Raw genomic sequence first — 20,351 nt, 5'->3', positions numbered from 1 at the left:
GTGAGAGCTGCTTTACAAATGACTTAACTATTTCTAGCTTACAGTGTTCTGGTTGCTTACATTTGGTTTTATCTGTATATTTAGCCGTACCTTCTGGGGGAAGAAAAGCTGTGGAGTGGAACAGAGAAACCCGCAGTGTGCTATAAATAGCGATAATAATGATTTGCTTACAAAACAGAGCAGTGGGTTACATATACCACCTCACTGCTTTCTGCGAATGCTGCTGGTGGAGAGCTGAGCAAACATTTCTGAGATGCACACAGAGGCCTAAAGAAGTGTGTTGTTGTGGGTGTACGTGTGTCCATGCGTATCCAAACCCTGACAGACCGCTGCACAGGACCGCACAATGACACCAGCCTCCGTATTAACATTCACCTCTTGTCTGTCTGCTGTTAACTTACTTGCTCAGTCATTTCAGGGAGCTGAGCCGCTACGTTGTGTGGCCGCAATCGGTCTTCTGACTTTGTCTGCGGGATTACATAGGGAGCAACAATTGATTACGGCTTGTGTCGGACATGAAATCATCCAGCTTGTCCTGATTTTGTCAATGGCGAGGGGATGTGGTCCTTCAAGCTGAGTGTAGCCGACGGGTTATAAATATCCCCGGTAAAGGCTGAACTCCAGCTGGGCCAGAGGCCAAGGCAGCCGTGCTATTATTAGGCCTCTGTATCAAGCGGTGTCCTTGACAATTATGTTCATCTCGCTTTCTTAAAGCGGTATCGTCTTTAACTTTACAGCTTTGCTGATATCATTTGGCTTCAGGAGTGCAGGCCTCCCATGTGCTATGTGAGAGGTTTACGGTCCAGGGTTGGGCAGTATTAAAATTCCCTTACTGACAATATTGCTTTAAGAAAAACAAAAAAGCTGTAGAGAGAGACGCACATAGATATAAATATCTATCATAAGTGGCCAAAAAGTGTCCATAATGTATATAAGCGCTGTTTTACACGAGGACATGCTGATATCAGTAAATCAGATCAGTCTAACTGCCGTCGTTTAGTCTCGCCACTGTTGACTGTCAAGTTTATACTTTGTTTACTGAAGACTTGAGGGTTGATTGAGAGTTTTGGTCCGGCTGCTCTTTGCGGATGAAGTCGGTGGCAGACTTGCGTATTCTGTTGGATGGTGAGTATTAAGATGGAAGCGAAGCTTTGTGGTGTTTCCATCTTTGTTTATTGCACAGCTTACAAATCACTTCGTCTTCGTCTCTGGCTCTAGTTTTTTGTTTGTTTTTAAAAGAACCAAAGTATTGCCAAAGAGGCGCATTTGCTTTCTTTTTGCTAAATGGATCGGACGTCTTCCCTGCCGTATTTAGTGCTACATGGGTAATAAATAGGAATGTACCAAATAGTTCAAAGCTTCGTTCATAACGTTGACATTCAAATTATTATTATTAATAACTTACAGAAACGTTGCATCAGTCGACACAACGCTGTGTCCTCGTCTTTATGATTACCTCAATCCTTAGTCTAATAGTCTATATTTATTTAAAAATGATAAATGCCTGCATTTCCAAAATTCACAAAATGTTTTTATCGAACAAAATATTCTGCTTCAATCCATATTTGTTGGCGTTTAGCCTTTCAAAAAACGTTTTTACTCTCCTGTATGCACCTGCATATTTACAGGGCGTTCTAGCAGCAATTCAACAGAACCATAAATTACATTTATATCACCACAATAGCACAAAATCAGACATATGCTAGCATGTTGTCCCTTTTTTTGATGGGCTACAACAATGCGGCTTGGCATTGAGAAGGCAACAGAAAAATAATTGAATATTTTTCTGTTATCGTGGCCAACCAATATCGCGTTGAAGGATAATCGTGTCATATCGCCGAAGCCTATCGCAGTCACACTTCTGTGTCAAACTGAAGGAGAGAAACCATAAGAAAGTTGACAGTGGCTGAAGCGCTCAGTGTTAACAATAGCCGATAGCCGCTACGCCTCAGCAGCTGAGTCATGGAGGCAGAGTCCTTCAGGAATGAAGGGCTTGTTCACTCGAGCAGACAGCTGCACAGAAAGCCTGCAGTATGGACGTAAGTATGTACACAACAGGGATTCAGACCAGAGATGGAATGATAGAAAATAATGCTGCTCGGAGCAAATAAGTTGTCCAGTGTGGTAAAAGTTCATAAAACAATACACATACACATTTCACTAAAATAGCGTCGAGTTGGAGGGGTTTGTTTCAGGGATAATTATAAACGGTACACTTGATTAGCTGTTTAATCACTGTTATAAAGTGCCTTACAAACAACGACATTATACACAAATAGAAGTAATATGCATTCAGTCACCCTGATAACAATAGAGAAATAGAAATCTTATAGAAAAACCTAAAATGTGCTTTGAAGGAGGACGGTTTTGTTCCACAGCGCTGTGGGCCCTGATAAGAAAACAGCCGCATCATGTTTGGTGAGTGGAGTTCGGTCTTAACTTGATAACAGGCTTACAGGCCCTGTGTGAGGATTACTAACTATGTCCCTCTGTCGAGTTATTTTCTAAAGCCAATCACATTCCAGATCGCTGCTCTTGTCCCAAGGCCGGACCGCTGCATACAGATTAATGTTTTGTGAAAAATCGATGTGATTTTGGACACACTGATGGATAAACGGCACAGAATTCCTCCAACAAAATCTCCTCCTGAATAGATTAATTTCCTCATTCGTTGATGTGGCTTTGATGTCACTTGGTTTTGTGCTATTGGTCTAATCCAGGCCCCAATGAGGCTGTGTGAAACGTTGAATTAACAGCTTTTTTGGGGCTTGGGAGAGCTCGGCTAATGAGCGTTCTTAGAAATTCAGCACCTCCCTTCGCCCTCTTAAAATTCTGCCTGTGCCTCACCTTGCTCTGCTAATCCTCCCAAGGTTGTAATGATAGGTACGTGTGTGTGTGTGCGTGCGCGGCAGACACACTGCCACACATAGAGTACATAAAAGAGGGAGAGGCAGTCTGGCTAATGGACTTGCACTTGCTGCCTCTGTTTCGAAGCTGTGACTGAACAGCGCAGCAACATCTGGTCTGCATTGTTTTGTTCAACAAGTCATCGGGACAAACGCACAAAATCACCCGTGAGCCGGATTACTATGCGCACACTGGGAATAAGCCTCTGGGCCGTACATTAAGACCGGTGAAATTAAAGTGAAACAGCACGTCTGAAGAGCCACATTAATTATCAGCCGCATCTGTGGTTTAATTTATCTATAATGTATTGAAAGAGTACTCCACCGATTTACTATGGCACTTCTACTGCATTCCAAATCACATACGTTTTAGTTTTAGTCCATACTGCAGCTGCCCTCACAAAGTGCATGCTCTTACTGGGACATGCTACCTCCTCATGAGGTGGCATCTTCAACTTTGACCCTCTTGCTCAAATATCTGCTGAGCAAAGGATTGTTGTTCAGAATAGCCCAAAAAGCATGCGGACTTGCAAAATGCTACCGGATGTAAAAGAACATCCTGGTATTTTTGGCACACTGCATTCGAGATACTATGTATTAGGACATACTAAATACTATATATATAGAATGGTAGTATGGGTTGGAATGCACAGATCGTCTTTTTTTCTTCATGTATTCTTCTACCTTGGCTAAATCTGGCGCCTAGATTACCCACAATGCAACTGGACCACCGACAGTTTGGTCGTAGATTTGGTAGGGGACTCCCTAAAGATATAAATAATAAGATATATATATATATATATATATATATATATATATATATATACGTCACTCAGCCTTCCTGCAGAATAAACCTGTATATAATTACCTTCACTAACATTTACAAAGAAGCACAGCAGACAGACTGAAGCCTCAACACACAGGATCAGAGCATCAGTTGCTGTTTTGAAAGCTGAGTTCCTTGAATGGAGGTGACGAGGGGAAGACCATGCCGATACAAAGACGACATGTTTGATTACATTTTAGCCAACGTATTGGGACCTTAAAGCTTTTGGCTTCGGTGGACAAGACCCGTCGTTTCCCTGTGCTCTGCTGTTTCCATAGTGACCAGGGCCACAAGCTCCGTTTCTGTAAAGCTCCGCTCGGGTTGCAGACAGCTGGGCGATGTATGTCCTCACCCACATTATCTTTCTTCATTCACGTTAGTGCGTGCTCCTGTGGGTGCCCGAGGTCGTATGTAACGGAGACGGCGGTTCAGACACTGAAATGTCTCCTTCCGCTCGTGCGGCAAAGGAGGAACCGTGCGTTGCTCATTAGAGTCGCTGATTCATATTCAGATCTTGTCATTTATTTCTAGAGAACAGGAAGCGCTCCTCTTTCATATGCACAACACCCTGCTCATGTGATTTTGAATCACAATATTGACTTGCTTTTCTCTCTCGTTGAGGATTTCACCAAAGGCTGTGTGTACACGCTGACGATCTCGGGAATAGAGATCAGCTTCCTCTTTTTAAAATGTTCAAACTGTCCATTGTCACCCAGCCTCCCCCTCCCCCGTTCTCACTCTAATCTCACATGTACACTTGCATACATGCAACATGCATATTCATATTCACACCCTCTTATCCAGAGCATGTTACAAATATCTATTTCACGGCCACGTGCATCTGCACACACAGACTAGAGATATTTATTCATAAGCTCATTAGAGGAGTGGATTTGCCTGCTGCCATCCATCACAGTGTCACCCATCCTCAGCCTGGCACACACCGACAACAGAACTGCAGGAGACAAGTCCCTGGGATTTAGTCTCCCGGAGCCGCTGCTATAGAGGGGATTTACTCCGATAGACAGTCTCACTTCACCATTTTATAGAGGTGAGATCAGGGAGACAAAAAAAAACAAAAGAAACGGTAATCTCCCATTCCCCCTAGTTTATCCAGAAACTGATATTCTTTGAGTCACTTGGCATAGTCATTGTCAACTGGTGCTCAGCCTGTGTACGCTGTTTTTTGCAATTTTTGGTGGATGCTCTTGCAGGCTCACCGTCACGTGAAAGCTCAGTGCGTCACAGTCTCCTCGTAGCTCGCAACAAGCTGTTGCGAGCTTGTCACTGCAGGTGCAAGAGTGGCTTATCGAAGTAAGGCAGGACTGTGGTTTGAAAGAGAAACGGAGAATTGTAACTTTGGGCTGTTTTTTTTTTTTTTTTTTTGCACCAACGAACGCGTACTGCTTCCTAGTTTTCCTGCGGGCTAACAATGAGAACTTTGCCAGAGAAGAAAGGGAAAAGCAACAAGGTAGAGAGACATTGTTAGAAATGTGGAAAAGAGATTTTTGAAGTGTCTTAGTAGTAGTGCGCCCTGGAGCTGTTTTGTACATGGGGCAAAAACTTTACTTGTGCAGAAAGTCTTCAAATGACTGACACTAACTTTGAAAGAAGGGGGGATGCTTTGGAAGTCAAATTAAACCTTTTGAATGAAGAATTCATTTGAATCATCTCAATACCACAACATGGTAAGCACAATTAACTCTAGCCAAAATATATAAAACAAGTAATAAAAAAACCAATAGTTTGTGTTGTTTTTAGGCAGAAAACATGAAGTGTCTGTTAGAGTTTCTTTCATAAATTACAACTCATTTTGTAGTTTTTTTTTTTTGATTAATTTTAATCATCTCAATACCAGCAAAATAATGTTAAAGAAAAACAAACATGGTAAGCCAAATAACTCTAGCCAATATATAAAACAAGTACTAAAAAAACCAATAGTTAGAGTTGTTTGTCAGGCAGAAAACATGAAGTGTCTCTGTTCGTTTCTTTCATGGCAGTGTATCCAGTGGAGAATAACTCTGGTCCTTTCTTCCTCCTGGCTGTCAGCTGTAGTTTCTCACTGTGGCATCTGTGCTGGCTCGCTTCCTAGATGTGGTCAATTAGCAGGGTCCTCTCCAGACCATACCAACACAGCATTAACACTGTGTGTGGCAAGCGGACGCATCTACTTTACACACGTACTCATCGCTCTGAAGGAGTTCTTTATTCTCGCTGCCAAGGATATTTTGTTTTTGTTTGTTGGACTGTGTGTTTGTGAGTGAGCAGAATATCTCGAATCTTGACAACAGATTGCTGTGAATTGGTGGAAAGTTGGACCACGGGACGTTGAACAAGTGCTTAGTTTCTGCTGAAGATTCGGATCGAGGAGCAGGAATTCCTATGATTGCAAAATGGGGCGTTTTTAACCTGGAACCTGTGTCTCATTATCGTCACTGTTTGTTGTGAAATTAAATTAAATGTCTCCAACTATTTGATTGATTCCCATTAAATTTGCGTCACACATGCGTGTTCCTATCAGGATAATATGTAATCCCTTCACTTTTAACGTTGCACCATCATCAGCATTTATGCTTGGTTTATGCCCAAATACCTGCACAACCAATCACACTCCCCTCAGCTGTTCTGTTCTAAACTAAGATAGTGAACGTCTTAGTTTAGCAATTTAGCCTCAGAGCACTGCTGTGCCGACTGTAAGTGCAGCCTCACAGAGCCGCCGCCAGCGTGGCTCTGTCTCTGTGTCGTTCAGATAAAATGAAGGATTACATGCTCCCTCATGGCTTGAGAAATCCTAACACTGATATATATTATAAAGCCCTTTAAACCCTGTTAGATTACCAGCATGCGAGGAGAAGTCATTGTCACTAAGAGCCGTCTTTGAACTGACATTTTGAAGACAATGGGCTTGAAGTCAGTGGACAGTGATGACATCTGCTTTTGTGCAGATTCATAAGGATGGAGATTTTTTTTAAATGGCAAATTTAGATGATTGTTCTGCCTTTTCATTAACTCTAAAGTGATTTCTGTTACACTGTACAAATGTGTCATTATGTATTTTGCATTGATTAAAGTCTGTACCGCTTCTATTTCTGTCTGTCGTTACATAACTTAAGACAGGGGTGGCCAAACCAGTTTCACTGCAAGACAATTATTACAATGGTCATATACATTTAACCTCATCCTAAGCATTTAGGAGCAATGGCACATTTAGGACGACAGCTATAGTGTTTAAACTAGGAAGTGCCATGTACATACAGTGGAACTTAGAAGACACACACACACACACACGCATTACTGGCATTAGCTGTAACAAAAACCTTAAACAAAAGTAATAAGGAGCCTTTTGCCTGAATATATGTCAGCTGCCGCCCGTGACTTCCTGCTCTGCTCCGCTCTGGTTCATCGTACAGCGTTGGACGTGTGCACTCACCCACAAGACGAACGGCTAACAGTTGCAGCATACAGTACATCATCTATTTCAAACCCTCATTTAACCAGATTAACCAATTGAGAACAAATTATGCCCAGATCCCGCCCACACAAGTACAAAAAAAATAGGTTGAACAAATTATCTCTATTTAGTTGAAATTAGCCGAATTCCTTTGCGCACTCGGGGTTGTGTCCAACTCAAGAACCGCAGCCGTTATTAGAGTCAGAGAACAGATGCTTAGGTATCCTGATACCTGCTGTATGTGAGTAAAGCTTTGGAGGTCTCACGTTGATATCATTTTGACTGCTGTAAATTGCTGTGCGTACTGTATGTATTCCTAGCACAGCTGTTCTGCTAAGTCTACGAGTGTCTTCACCGGCACAAAGACGCCTCTGTGTAGCCCTCGCCGAGTAGCCCTCGATGTATGCACTCATGATACCATAAGCTGGTCTGTGACCAAGAACCCAGAAAAAGATCGTGTCACAACCACCACCCCCGACTATTCAACGCTCTCTCTCTCTCTCTCTCTCTCTCTCTCTGAATTTCTTGTCGAAGGGACTCGTTTGATGTCTCAGACTTCGTGCTTGAGTCAGGCGAGAGAACATTCCAAAAATGGATCTCATTTGCATTCTTGGTGTGATTATGACGCCGGACAAATAGACACAACAATTTTTTTTATTTTTTTATTTTTTTATAGCATCCATCTTTTCAGCTGAAAGGTCCATCTTGTTTGCTACTCTGTGAGTGTTGTGAGGGAAGTGAAGGCCTTTACAGAAGAAGTATGGTGATACTTTCACATTTCAGTGGTTGGCTGAGGTTGGGATTGCCCATGCTGCTTGTTTACTTTAGCTTTATTTGCCCCAAAGCAAATACAAAGCGGCCATAGAAAGCCTTCAGGATGTTTCAGTCATGTTATCAGTGTGCTGCTTCAAGTTCATAAGCTCTCTATCTTCCTCCCTCTCTGTCCTGTCCCTGTCACTCCTCTCTTTCTTGTCTTCTTCCATCTCCCTGGTGTGTGTGTGTGTGTGTGTGTGTGTGTGTGTGTGTGTGTGTGTGTGTGTGTGTGTGTGTGTGTGTGTGTGTGTGTGTGTGTGTGTGTGTGTGTGTGTGTGTGTGTGTGTGTGTGTGGTCCTCTCCTTTCTCTATATCTGTGTGCGCTTTCTGCTCCCAGCCCCTCTGCGGAAAGCAAAGTTTGTGGAGAGCCCTCGCATTCCACAATCGGAGCTTGGCTCCCCTACACACACCTCCACCACTGCCAAGAATCCAGACCTGGACACATACTGCCCTGGTAAGTTTTTGGCCAGCTCGTTCCTCATTTCGTCGTGTTACTTTCTGCATGTTGGTTCCTGTCTGCGAGTTGCAGTAGAGAGATAGAGAGATATAGGGGGAGTTTTGCAGCCTGCTTCTGCAAAGACAAAAACATTGCAAACGGTCATTTATGGAATAGCTTTGCTGGTGCCCACAGTGTCCATCCTCCTTGTCCCCCCCCCCCCCCTCCCTCGCTGTCACTTTAATCCTCCCTCGCTGCTTCCTCACTCTCCCCCGCTTCTTCAAGGCAGAGCTTGTTTAGGTGCCGCCGCTGTCTTTCTGTTAACTTCACAGTCGGCGGTTACTCGGTTAATCCTGTGGACAGTCCAGATTTGCTTCTACCCCCTGTATCTATCCTCTCTCACCCCCTCCCCCCCCCCCCCCCCTCCCTCCTCCCGCGGTAAAGCAGGTCACTCGAGGATCGAGTGCTCTGCTGAGATTCGGTTCTGGTATATCTGCTCTCTCATCTTGCCTCTCCTCTTCCTGTTTGCCACTGAGAAGTGCAGCATTAGCTTCCTGACCTGATCTTGTTAGCTCGACCTCTGGTGGCTGTAAAGACGATGCCGAAGCACCCCAGGGTTGTTTAAAGACATGCGAGCGATAGTGATGGGAGGTCTCAGGACTTAACTTTTGAAACTTAGAGAGGAAAATGGTCAAAAGATTGCTTCCAGCCTTCTCCGTCTGCCAGCCTCTTCTGCTGAGTCTCTGCTCAATGGGAGCTCTAAGTAGGTGATGTGTTTATGCAAATGACCTAGAATGTACTTTTTATAGTATTTATTTTTATATAAGTCTAAATAGTTTGTTAGGAAAGACCCTTTAGTTCTGGCTTGCGGTTGAATCTCATGGATGAAAAGCTGTTGTCCCGGCTTTATTTTGCATCAAACCTGTGAAATAGACTGTGAAATAACCGATCGGTCGTGATGAGCTGCGAAACAGCCACTGCAGATGTGACATTTCAGGGCTGAGATGGTAATCTCTCTAGCACCATTGAGGCAGGAAAATCGTTGATTGCAACCGGGAATTCTCTGTCTGTGCAATAACAACTTGAGCTGGAGAGGAACCGGGAGGGATGAGATGAGTTCTCTGGGGTGAGGACTCGCGCCCTTCAGGTGGACAGATGGACATCTTGGCTCTTAACAATAGCTCAATGACTTCAACATCTGATCGCATTCCAGTCAGCACTCTGCCGCTGACACTGACATCCCGGAGGATGTCAGCTACCAGCTGATGTTTTATGGCCTATAAAAGAAATTTGTGGTCTCATAAATATTGTTTGTGAATATGTTGTGGCTCGTAAAGTTCACCACCAGCCGTCCTCCTTATATCATCAGAGTGAAAGCTTTTATAAAGATGTAAGAGCTCAAACTCTTTACGGTAACTTCCCGGACTAGCTGTGGGCGCTACGGATAAAATCCTCCGTCATGATGTTTGTAATTTGATATCACAATATTAATATATTGAGTTGAGTTAAAGTCCAAATGAAATCATGCTTAGTCATCCTTTTAGCAGTCAGTGTTGTTTTAAACATGAAGAAAGAAGCCGTGTCTGTGTTTGATTGACAGTAATTTGCAGGATGAGTCCCAGCAGGGAAACATTTTAAATAAACAACGGGCGGACTTTTTAAAGTAGTGATATTAAGGAGTTAGGACCACATCAGCATCTAAAAGGACCAAAGAGACATTTTTAGGGACATGTATGGAAACAATGTCTCCATCTACGCAGATGGACTACTGGCGGCATGTTGACGAATTAATGCAAATACTGGGGACACCATCATGAAACCAAAAATGTAAAACACAGATGTCCCTCTTTTGGTTTGGACACATCATTCACAGAGCAGAGATGTGAAAAAACAAAACAAAAAACATAAAATAAATATATAAGATAAGCTAAAGACAAGAGCAAAGGTGTACATTTAAAAAGTCAAATAAACTAAACATATTGAAATGAGCCAAATCGTCACACTGGCCAAATACACCCAGAATGATTAGATATAAACAGTACAGTAAGTGTCTGATGATGGTCTAATGGTGTATACCTGTACTGTATATCTTCACATCAGCTGCTCCTAACTAACCCGGCACCCCGACGTGCTTTCATGTATCGCCTCCAAATTTGTGTTGCACTGATACGATCACCACTGTGCACACGAGGAATGTGAAATTCACTCCTCTGATCTCGTGATTAGCTTTCCAGCCGCTGGATTCGTGACGATGTGTTTGCCTGAGCAAACCTAATCTGTGCCTGTATGTTCACGGTTAGTCACGTCTTCTGGAATAAGTGTGAACCCACCTTGTTGGTTCCTTTAAACTGTCAACAGCTACTCTGCGAGTTCATTTTCACCTTTCCGTCTATATGTGCCACCTCCTCTCTGAGCCTTCCATCTTTATGGGGGATTCGAGTCATTGTTTGTGTATGCTCTCTGTGGACTTGCCCCGCTGCAGTGAAAGTCACAGTGGCCAGGTGCAGGTGAAATAAGAGCCGCCACATGGTATTCGCCATCTCACCTGCAGCCCCGGACCCTATTAATACTCCATCTCCTGTCCGGTCCGGTCCCCCGGCCTGCGGCGCACATGCTTCTCTCTCTTCCCTCGGAAGCGAGCGAGGGCAGATCCGTGGACGGCCGGGTGAGAAACAGATGCGCTCGCACAGAAACACATTCCTGGCTGTGCGCTAAGATAGTTGCTATGGCAACCATCTGTCTCCTTTCGCGGCTCAGGAATCCAATGGTAGAGGAGTGTGTGCGTGTGTTCATGCGTGTGCGTGTGTGTGTGTGTGGTGGGGGCTGATTTAGAAGAATAAGAGATGTGTGTTATGCCGTTTTTTTTTTTTTTTCATCCTTTTTTATCCTTCATCCATCATTTAGGATCCTACGGTGTCACTGTGACGAGGGACGCCTGAAGATCCTCTTCAGGCGTCCCTGTCACGTACCTTTGAAGCGATCTAGATGTTTGTCTTCAGTGGCTTCGGAGATGCGATTGGCGTTTTATGTATTTTAAGAACAAAAAGAGCTATAAACGGATGGAAATCAACACATACCAACGCCACAATATGGTAATGCATACGTCCGCTTTGATAGCAGCTCATTAGTATTGGTTACTTTGTGACTCTTAAATTATATTCAACAGCTCCGTGATAGTAGTTGAGTCTGAGCTGTGTGTTTGACTACATTGATGGCGTTTAAGGATACAACAGGAGTGTCTATGTTTAGCTCAAGGGAGTTACTGTGACCTCCAGCGTTCAGATTTTTGCTCCCACACAAAAGAATAAAAAATAGCACAGACTGCTCGCCTCTGCACAGGGTTGTCCAACAGCTGGCTGCGACAGAGATGCCGTCAGTAAGAGGAACTAAACAGATATAGTACAGGCGGACGGAGGGAGAGATGGTGAACAAAGAGACGAGTGAAAAGGACGCAGACGAAACACTCACAGAGAGAGAGAGAGAGACACAGAGAGAGAGAGAGAGAGACACACAGAGAGAGAGACACACACAGAGAGAGAGAGACACACAGAGAGAGAGAGAGACACAGAGAGAGAGAGAGAGACACAGAGAGAGAGAGACACACAGAGAGAGAGAGAGACACACAGAGAGAGACACACAGAGAGAGAGAGAGAGAGACACAGAGAGAGAGAGAGAGAGACACACAGAGAGAGAGAGACACACAGAGAGAGAGAGACACACAGAGAGAGAGAGAGAGAGACACAGAGAGAGAGAGAGAGACACAGAGAGAGAGAGACACACAGAGAGAGAGAGACACACAGAGAGAGAGAGACACACAGAGAGAGAGAGAGACACAGAGAGAGAGAGAGAGACACAGAGAGAGAGAGACACACAGAGAGAGACACACAGAGAGAGAGAGAGACAGACAGACAGAGCCCCCGTTTGATCACGGTCACGACCGCAAAACCCCCCAGGATCGTTTGACTAATCAGTGCTAATGTATTCACTGCTTGCTACTACCAGTCTGTCAAGTGCCTTCACTGCCTCCGTGTCCAGACGCACAGTCGTGCAGACAACACGTATATAACGGCCAGTAGTCGCACGTCTCATCCATCCCCTGCGATATTAGCTGCAAGGAGGTGGAACGGTAACACCGTTTACCTTCATCCGCTCCATTTCTGCATTCAGCACTCTTGCTCGAGGGATGCTGGGGGATTTAGTGACCTTGGAGGCCCCTCGTAAAAGTATTCTGCTCCATATATCCAGCCGCTTTACTGAGCCGCTATATCGTTGCACGTAATTAGCTGTTGTGGACCTAATGCGTGCTGTGATTATCTCATTATTGGTTACGACAGTTTTTTTTTATTGAGGCTCGGCAACACATCGCGCTTCCATGTTTGTTTGTTTCTGTCCCCGTCCCTCAGAAGGTGCCAGTCTTTCTTACTTGCTCAAAGGGACTTGGAGTCAATCTAATGAGGATCCTGACAGTGCCCTGTCTGTCCGTGCATGAGCGAATGGAGAGGGGAGGCCGGGCCTTTAGATTGCCCTGTCCGTCTGTGAGTCTTTAAACGGACGAGTGAGAGCCCACAGGCTTCTAGACAAGCTGTCTGTCTTCAGAGAGGTGGTGCGGCCGCTGGGACTTTCTAATGGTCGTCAGTCAGGACTTCGTGTAGCTACCTGCCAGTCTGGTCCAACCTGCCCGGCCGGAAAACGAGCGGGGGGGGAGAGGAGAAGAGAGAGAGAACCCGGCCCTGCCGCTCTGTCTCGCTGCTGTTTATTTAAACGCCGGCTATTTCGTGCTGCTGCCTTCAATGTCATTAATGTCTCGGCCAATTCTCAGGCCCGTTCATCCAATTACAGCTGCTAGTGTTCAGCCACTAGTTACCCTGCTGGTTGTGAGTAATTAGTGAAAAGAGCTTGGGCTCAGAGAGTGACACTGTGGTGAATGAAGTGAAATTGATCTAGTAGGCACCTCTAGGGCACGATAGCCAGGTGTTATTAAAAAAACATGACACCACCAGTGAGGGCTTGTTATGGGTGGAGAGCAACCAGGTAACAGGGCGACAAGATGAGGTCATTTCTGTTATTGGTTCCTGTTGCAAAGATGACAACTGAAATCCCTCAGTGTGTGTGTGTGTGTGTGTGTGTGTGTGTGTGTGTGTGTGTGTGTGTGTGTGTGTGTGTGTGTGTGTGTGTGTGTGTGTGTGTGTGTGTGTGTGTGTGTGTGTGTGTGCGTGTGTGTGTGCGTGTGTGTGTGGGGGTTTGTGATCATCTGATCTTCACACAAGCTCACCCTGGTGTTTTTGTTCCTCTCTTCAGAGCGAGGAGTCTCTGTAAACAGGATAAAGAGCTGGATACACACCCACTTTGTGTTGAACAGCCACACACAGTCTCTCTCTCTCTCTCACACACACACACACACGCACACACACATACGTGCAGGTGAAGGGCGTGTCTCATTACGTCACACGGGCTGCAGTGGTGATGAGTGGTGCGGAAGGAGCTGCCGTATGAAGCAGGGGATTTTTCCTTTTTTCTGTGTTCTAAATGAGCTTGAAAGGATTCTGAAGGGATTTTTGAGTTCATGTAAGGAGACAGCTCAACGGAGATGTCCAGCTGCGGTGGAATGTGCCTTTAATGCACAGCTCTGAGCTACGGGAAAACGCAGGTAAGGGTGTTTCACGTCGCTGCCCTGAGCGCAGGTGCTGTGTGTTCTGTATCCGGGTCTGTTGTGTCGCTGCTGTGGTTAATGCAAAGCGAGTGTAGCAGACACACGGTGTGTGTCCAGGTGAAGAGCTGGCAGACGTGAAGATATTTAAAGAATGTTTTTTTTGTGGATGAAAACAAGCTGCTGTTCTGTTCCTACCCACCACTGACACGTTCTTTCTTTCTCTCTCCCCCGCTATGTCTTCCTCACCCCTGCCCCCCCCTCCTCCACCTCCCTCCTCCACCTCCCTCCTCCTCCCGTCTCCCTCTGCCTCTACAGGGGAGTCAAGCCATGAGCTGGGCCCCCCTCCATCGGTGGATGAGGCAGCCAACACATTGATGACGCGCCTGGGTTTCCTTCTGGGAGACAAAGTGAGCGAGGGGCCAGCCGGTACCCAGTACAGCATGGAGGAACCCGAGGCGAGACAGGTACTGGTCTCACTAATGAAACTGAGTTTGAGGACGTTACTGAGAGACTCCCTTTTGTTTTAGTTTTTACATCCCTTCATGCTTTCCTTATGGTTTATCCTTATCAAATTGTCTCATTGTGTATGTGATTTTGACAAGTTTCGTCTGAGTCGATCTGTTTTGACGTTTATCTTCATCATATCTGTGTTTGCACTCTGGTTTTTGACAGATCTTTGGCTGTCAGGGTTGCCAGATCAAAATATTCAGAATGTATCAGAGCCTCTCCATCAAGCATCAGCTATCTCCCCGTCTAATTACATTTTTATATAAAAAGAAACTGCTCTTAATCATTTATTTCCCGCTGTGCTTTACACTTTTCCTATTGAAAGCGAGTTTCTTGAGTTGCAGCAGGTTCAAGGCTTGTCTTCTGCACCGCAACCTTTCAATTTGTGAATTTGGCAGTTGTGCAACAAACGGCTCTAGGCACAACGGGCCTGCTCTAAGCTCTGCAGCAGATGCCCTGGTTTCTCTACCAAAACCTGATTTGACAGGTATGAATTACCCAAACCGAGGGAAGAAAACAGTAGCGGCAGAAAGAGAGAGAAAGAGTAGAAATAAGGAGGGGGGAGGGGAAAGGGGGAGAACCTGTTGCTGAAGCATTCAAAGCCGGCATAGGTATAGGTTTGCACTAAAGCAGTGTGGATAAGCGATTAGACTGATGGACTGCCTGTGCTCGATGCGAGCGCTGCTGTAGCAGTGGGGGTGTATAAATTGAGAGAGGTTTATTCAAGCGGCTCTTTTCAGAGACGTGACTCACACTAGCGCCCCGCTGCATCGTGCACACAGTACAACCTTATCATTTTATAGATATATGCCCCAAATACTGTTCTCCGCATTGTTTTATTCATTAGCCACCCCAAAAAACAAAAGACAGAGATTGCCTTGAGACACCATCTATCAGCAGATTAGAGAGTGGGCTTTTGTTGTGGTTTTCCTGATATGCATGGTATTTGCTGGCTTTCAATGGAGAGCAAACGTTTCAGTTATATAGTCGATTCACACATGTAATCTGGATATTTTCAGTATGCTGCAAACTCACCAGTGATGCTGAACGTCTGTCCTAATGTTTGTCGTCATCGCAACCAATTTTTATGCCGTAGTTAATGAACAATGAAGCCAGGCAGATAGAATAAAAGAATATAATTCAGTCTGCGTTAGGTGAGGGTTTTCTTTTCGTTTCGTTTCTTTTCTGTAAAACACCATCCACCCTTTGACACGGTTGAATTGCTACAGTAGCTGGTGTCTCTGCTGCAAGACCTCAACAGCTGACGGAACAAGGTGACCTGAACTCACAGGGAGTGCAGTTAATTGCCTTCCATACTCTCGTGCTCGAGCTCCCCGAATAGACGCAGCGCTCAAGAGTTCAATCCAATCCTCGTGCGGCGTTCGAGGTCAGGTCCTTCACGAGGCTCGTTAGCCCAGCAGATAGCGCTGTGGTGCTGCTGCGTGCTTGTGTACGTTTGCCCGCTCCGGGGTCAAGCTCCTGTAAACACGACACTCCCATCCGCGGCGATCGCCGAGGCCTGACGGTGTGTGAAAGATTACCTCGATCAGTCACAAGCTCACAAACACTTAGCGGAGGCCATGTGCTGTTATGGACAGTGTGTTGACCGGTTTACTGATGTCACAGTTTATAATTCAAACACTAAGCTGGTACTTCTGTGCAGCACAACAGTTTGGCCACAAATCCTACCGTCACAAAGCTTATAAAGGCAAGTTTGTTGTTTCAGAGAGGCGTTAATTCAACGATATGGTTATTACTCACATCATAGTTTTTCTAATATTCTTCCCCCTTATTTTTCTAAAAGGGCAGGAAAAACATTAGACCTCTCAATATAATGCAGTCCAACTTAAATGAATACCTCTTTATCAAAAATTAACATAATTGTCTTGTAAAGGTAGAACAGGTTTGGACAGTTGGTCAGACAAAATATACAAGTTGAAGACGAAATGATTAATTCATTAATAAGAATTCTTAAAAATAACGCTGAATGGACATTCACTGCGCATTCAATGGGCATTTATGTAGCAGTTATACCAAAGCATTTTACATTCACACACACACACAGAATTGGCACTTTTTACATGTGGGATCAAACCTCCAGCTCTACGATCAATTGACCCCCCGATTGATTTTCTGAGCCGCAGCCTGAGAAGCCTGTCATCAGATAATTGACGGTTCAGTCAGTAATGGAAACAATCGTAAGTTGCAGCCTAACACCCGAGTGTATACGTGTGTGGGCGAAGTGTATTAGCTTAGTGTGTCCCTTCAGTCTTCCTCCCGCAGATTAAACCAGACTGTTTAGCCTCGAGCACCACGTCACCCCTCCCGTTCTCTCCGTGTTCACCCCAGCGTTGACCCGAACTCATCAGCGGCACCGTAAAGGAGAGACCACCATGTGTTCCGGTGTCTGATACGCAAACGTAATCACTTGGCAACCTGGTTTCTCTTGCACCTCTGCACTTCCGTGGATGCTGCATGCATGTATATCGGTATGGATGTTTGTGTGAGAGTGCGTCTGTGGGTGTTTGCAGCAGCAGATTAGACGCAGCAGAGTGTGTTTCCCCCCGCCCCGTGGTCTCTTGTCTCCTAACTTGAGCCGCAGAAGAGGGTCACGTCAGGTTGCCAGAACAATGCCAGGACTGGGAAGAATGTATATATAGTGCTTTATTTCAGTCTAAGCTTCTTCTTTTCTTACTAAAATATGCATGAAAATGTGTCTGTCAGTGGCGGGTAGATGTGTTCTCCCCTCGACAAAATCATTTCCAACAAATCCTGTGTCGTATGAAGTTATACCAAGTTTGTGAAGAAGTAGAGTACACAACCTCACATGTGCCATGGGACCGTGCTGAATCTGATTTTGAAAATGCCCCTCCCTTTTGTTTCTAAAAAGGGGAAATTACTGTTTTCCTGCATTTAAGATATTTCGGCTCACATCCCCGATGTGTGTACTAAACTAGTACTCACTTTGTTTTTTTCGTGCTATACTCCTCAGCTGCAGTAGGCTGTGTAATAAGGTACATTTGTAAAGCGATTTTATGGTGTTACAGATGCTATTTATTAACATTATTGTTTGTGTAAATATACAGTTTGGGTATGTAGTGTTGGGTGTGTCTGATTTTTGATTTGTGAAGCTCTCTAAAAGCTACAAATTATTATTATTTGTAATGTGTGTTTGTATGCGTGTGGGAGAGAAAATCCTTTTGAAGGACTACATGAAGGCAGCGGGGGAGCTGAGCTTTTGAAAACCTCGATATTGAAGTGACATTTTGCTCTGAATATGACTCCGATATTAAAAGTTCAAACATTGTCCTTTGCCTTTTATTCCTGTGTGTTCTCGTTGAGTTATTGGAACCGAAGAAAGCTTTTAAATAAAAGCGTGTGTGTGTGTCCGCAAGGGCCAGAACCAGAGGATCAGCCCGTGCTCCACCCTGACCAGCAGCACTGCCTCACCCCCTGCAGGCAGCCCCTGCTCCACCCTCCCCCCTGCCATGCCTGGCCAGGCCGGCAACAAGGACTGCGCCTACGGCTCCGTCACCAGTCCCACCTCAACCCTGGAGAGCAGGGACAGCGGGATAATAGGTGAGATCTGCACACGCATTCACAAAGAATGAACATGTTTGAATGTAAACTACAAAGTCCTCAAAGGATAAAACCTGCATTATTATTTATTTTTTTGTTCATATGGGCATGACCGAATATTAAGAACATGAATTCATCTTGTAGAAAGCTTTCATATTTTAGATTTAGGTATAAAAAGCAGATAAAGTGAAGCTAGAAAGCAAATGTCTATAAAACATGAGATTTAACAAAGAAAGAGGTAGAGAAAGAACAGCAGTAGTCAACTTTACCTGCTCAGACAGATAGTTACCAAAGTCTGGGATACCTGACAATGATGACTTGTGACAGTCAGTGGGAACATGCCTCAGGTTATAGCTTCGCTCCCAAAACCCAAAATGACTTTCTCATCTCCAGTGAACCTTAAAATGTCGTAATCTGAATGCTTTTTCCAAATCACAAACCGTAGCTGATTACACCTGAACCCTGAGGTCAGTTTCCAGTCAAACTGTGGTCACGACAAGTCACAACCAGTCCGCACCGCTACAGGAAGACAATCCAGGTGTGCATGTCAAGTTGACAGCAACTGTGGCATTCTTGCATTGTTAGCAATAAAGCAGGTGAGATGAAACGCTCTCTGAAGCACTGATGTCAAAAGAAGTGTTTACTTACAACAATAGAGAAAACCTGCATTTTCATGAGGAACAGGTTAGTTGACTCAGAACAACAGTAGAAAGCAGACGGGTGGGTTTGGAGGGGGGACAGGGTGAAAATGGCCTTAACAGTACGACACGCATATCTCACTGTCGTAGCTGTAAATGCAACATATCGGCACTGACGACGACGTTGTTCTGTTGCAGCCACGCTGACCAGCTACTCGGAGAACATGGAGCGAGGCGGCAAATACGGCGAGGGCTCCCGGGGAAACCTGAAGCTGTGGCAGTCCCAGAAATCAGGCATGGACTCCTTCCTGTACAGGGTGGATGAGAACATGACCGCCTCCACCTACAGCCTCAACAAAATCCCCGAGCGCAACCTGGAGAGCATGTCCTCCCACTCTGCCCACTCCATCCCTCTGTACCTCATGCCCCGCCCTAACTCTGTGGCTGGTGAGTCCCTTCCTCTTTCCCTCCCTTCTCCTATGAAAGTGCAAAAGGAGGCAACAGTTTGTTTGAGGAGCCAGAAATAAGGTTATTTACAAGTGCATGGGCATGCGGTGTACCAATTTTGCAAAGTTTCTCTGTCAAAATTGGATCACACTGCAGCTTCTGAGTCCCCTTTATATTTATGACTCCTTTAGTGCTCCCTCTTCACTCCTTTCAAGCTTCCTTTCCTCGCCTGTTTCCTCCCGAGATGAGCTGTGATCCTTTCCTTTTGAATTCTTTAACGTCCATTTGTGTGAATCCTGTTTCCCCGAATGTAAAAATGAAACAAAAATAGAGGAAATGGATTTATACTTTGCCTCTCTATTAGCAGCTCTATTATGCAACTCATTCAGATTTTAGCCATAATTACCACATAGTTTTGTCAATTATTGGGCCGTCAGATTACATCTGCTCATGTGGTCAGGTGAACAAAACAGATCCCAGAGCTCCAGACCACATTTCTCCTGAAAATCTGGGATAAAGCAGCTTAAGCCTTCAATCTGTTGTCACTTTTACAACATGGTTTAACTATCTAGGGAGGAAACAACTATTGTTCTCAAATTTCAAAAGGGTTTATGTTGAAATTTCGGGAATAGCTTGCAGAGCTGGTATTTTTTTTCTCACATCCCTGCGGTGTGGAATCAAAACCACAGAGCAGAATAATACAGTCTGGGGAAGAAAAAGAGAACGGCTTCAGAAGGAGAACATACTGCGGCTGGGAGAATGTAAGAACAGGCATTTGTGTTGCTGTCAGAGGTCTCATTGATGTGTGTTTCTCATCGCAGGTAAATACATCGGTTTCATAACTCTGAGGCCGTTCTAATGGGCCTGATTGTGTTATTGTTCTCATCATGAGAGAGGCTGTTACAGACGAGGAGCTCTGTCATGCACTTCACCCACTCCCGCTGGCAAGAAAGTGTGCTGCGCACGTACTGTGGACATATATTTCACTAAACACTGCGATGTGCCCGTCGCTGCAGCTACGACCCCTCTCTTTATGCCGCTCATGTTCTGCTGTTTGACACTGCCGTCTGGCAGCGCAGCGATTTAGAGATTCACCCT

At 44.9% G+C, this 20,351-nt stretch overlaps 1 protein-coding gene across 1 annotated transcript in view; it reads left to right on the top strand.

Annotated features, from left to right (window-relative positions):
• The window catches only part of tanc2b (tetratricopeptide repeat, ankyrin repeat and coiled-coil containing 2b), a 92,295-nt gene that overhangs the window by 42,170 nt on the left and 29,774 nt on the right, over positions 1-20,351 (top strand). The window contains exons 4-7 of the mRNA XM_076094063.1: positions 8,334-8,450; positions 14,398-14,546; positions 17,985-18,168; positions 19,005-19,253. Coding sequence (XP_075950178.1) covers positions 8,334-8,450; positions 14,398-14,546; positions 17,985-18,168; positions 19,005-19,253 — 699 coding nt within the window. The remainder of the gene's footprint in view (positions 1-8,333; positions 8,451-14,397; positions 14,547-17,984; positions 18,169-19,004; positions 19,254-20,351) is intronic.

Source organism: Anarhichas minor, unplaced genomic scaffold, assembly GCF_050575085.1.
Source record: "Anarhichas minor isolate MPS153535 unplaced genomic scaffold, ASM5057508v1 ptg000017l, whole genome shotgun sequence".
In the NCBI taxonomy this organism is placed as follows: Eukaryota; Metazoa; Chordata; class Actinopteri; order Perciformes; family Anarhichadidae; genus Anarhichas; species Anarhichas minor.
This window is presented reverse-complemented; position numbering and strand designations above follow the sequence as displayed.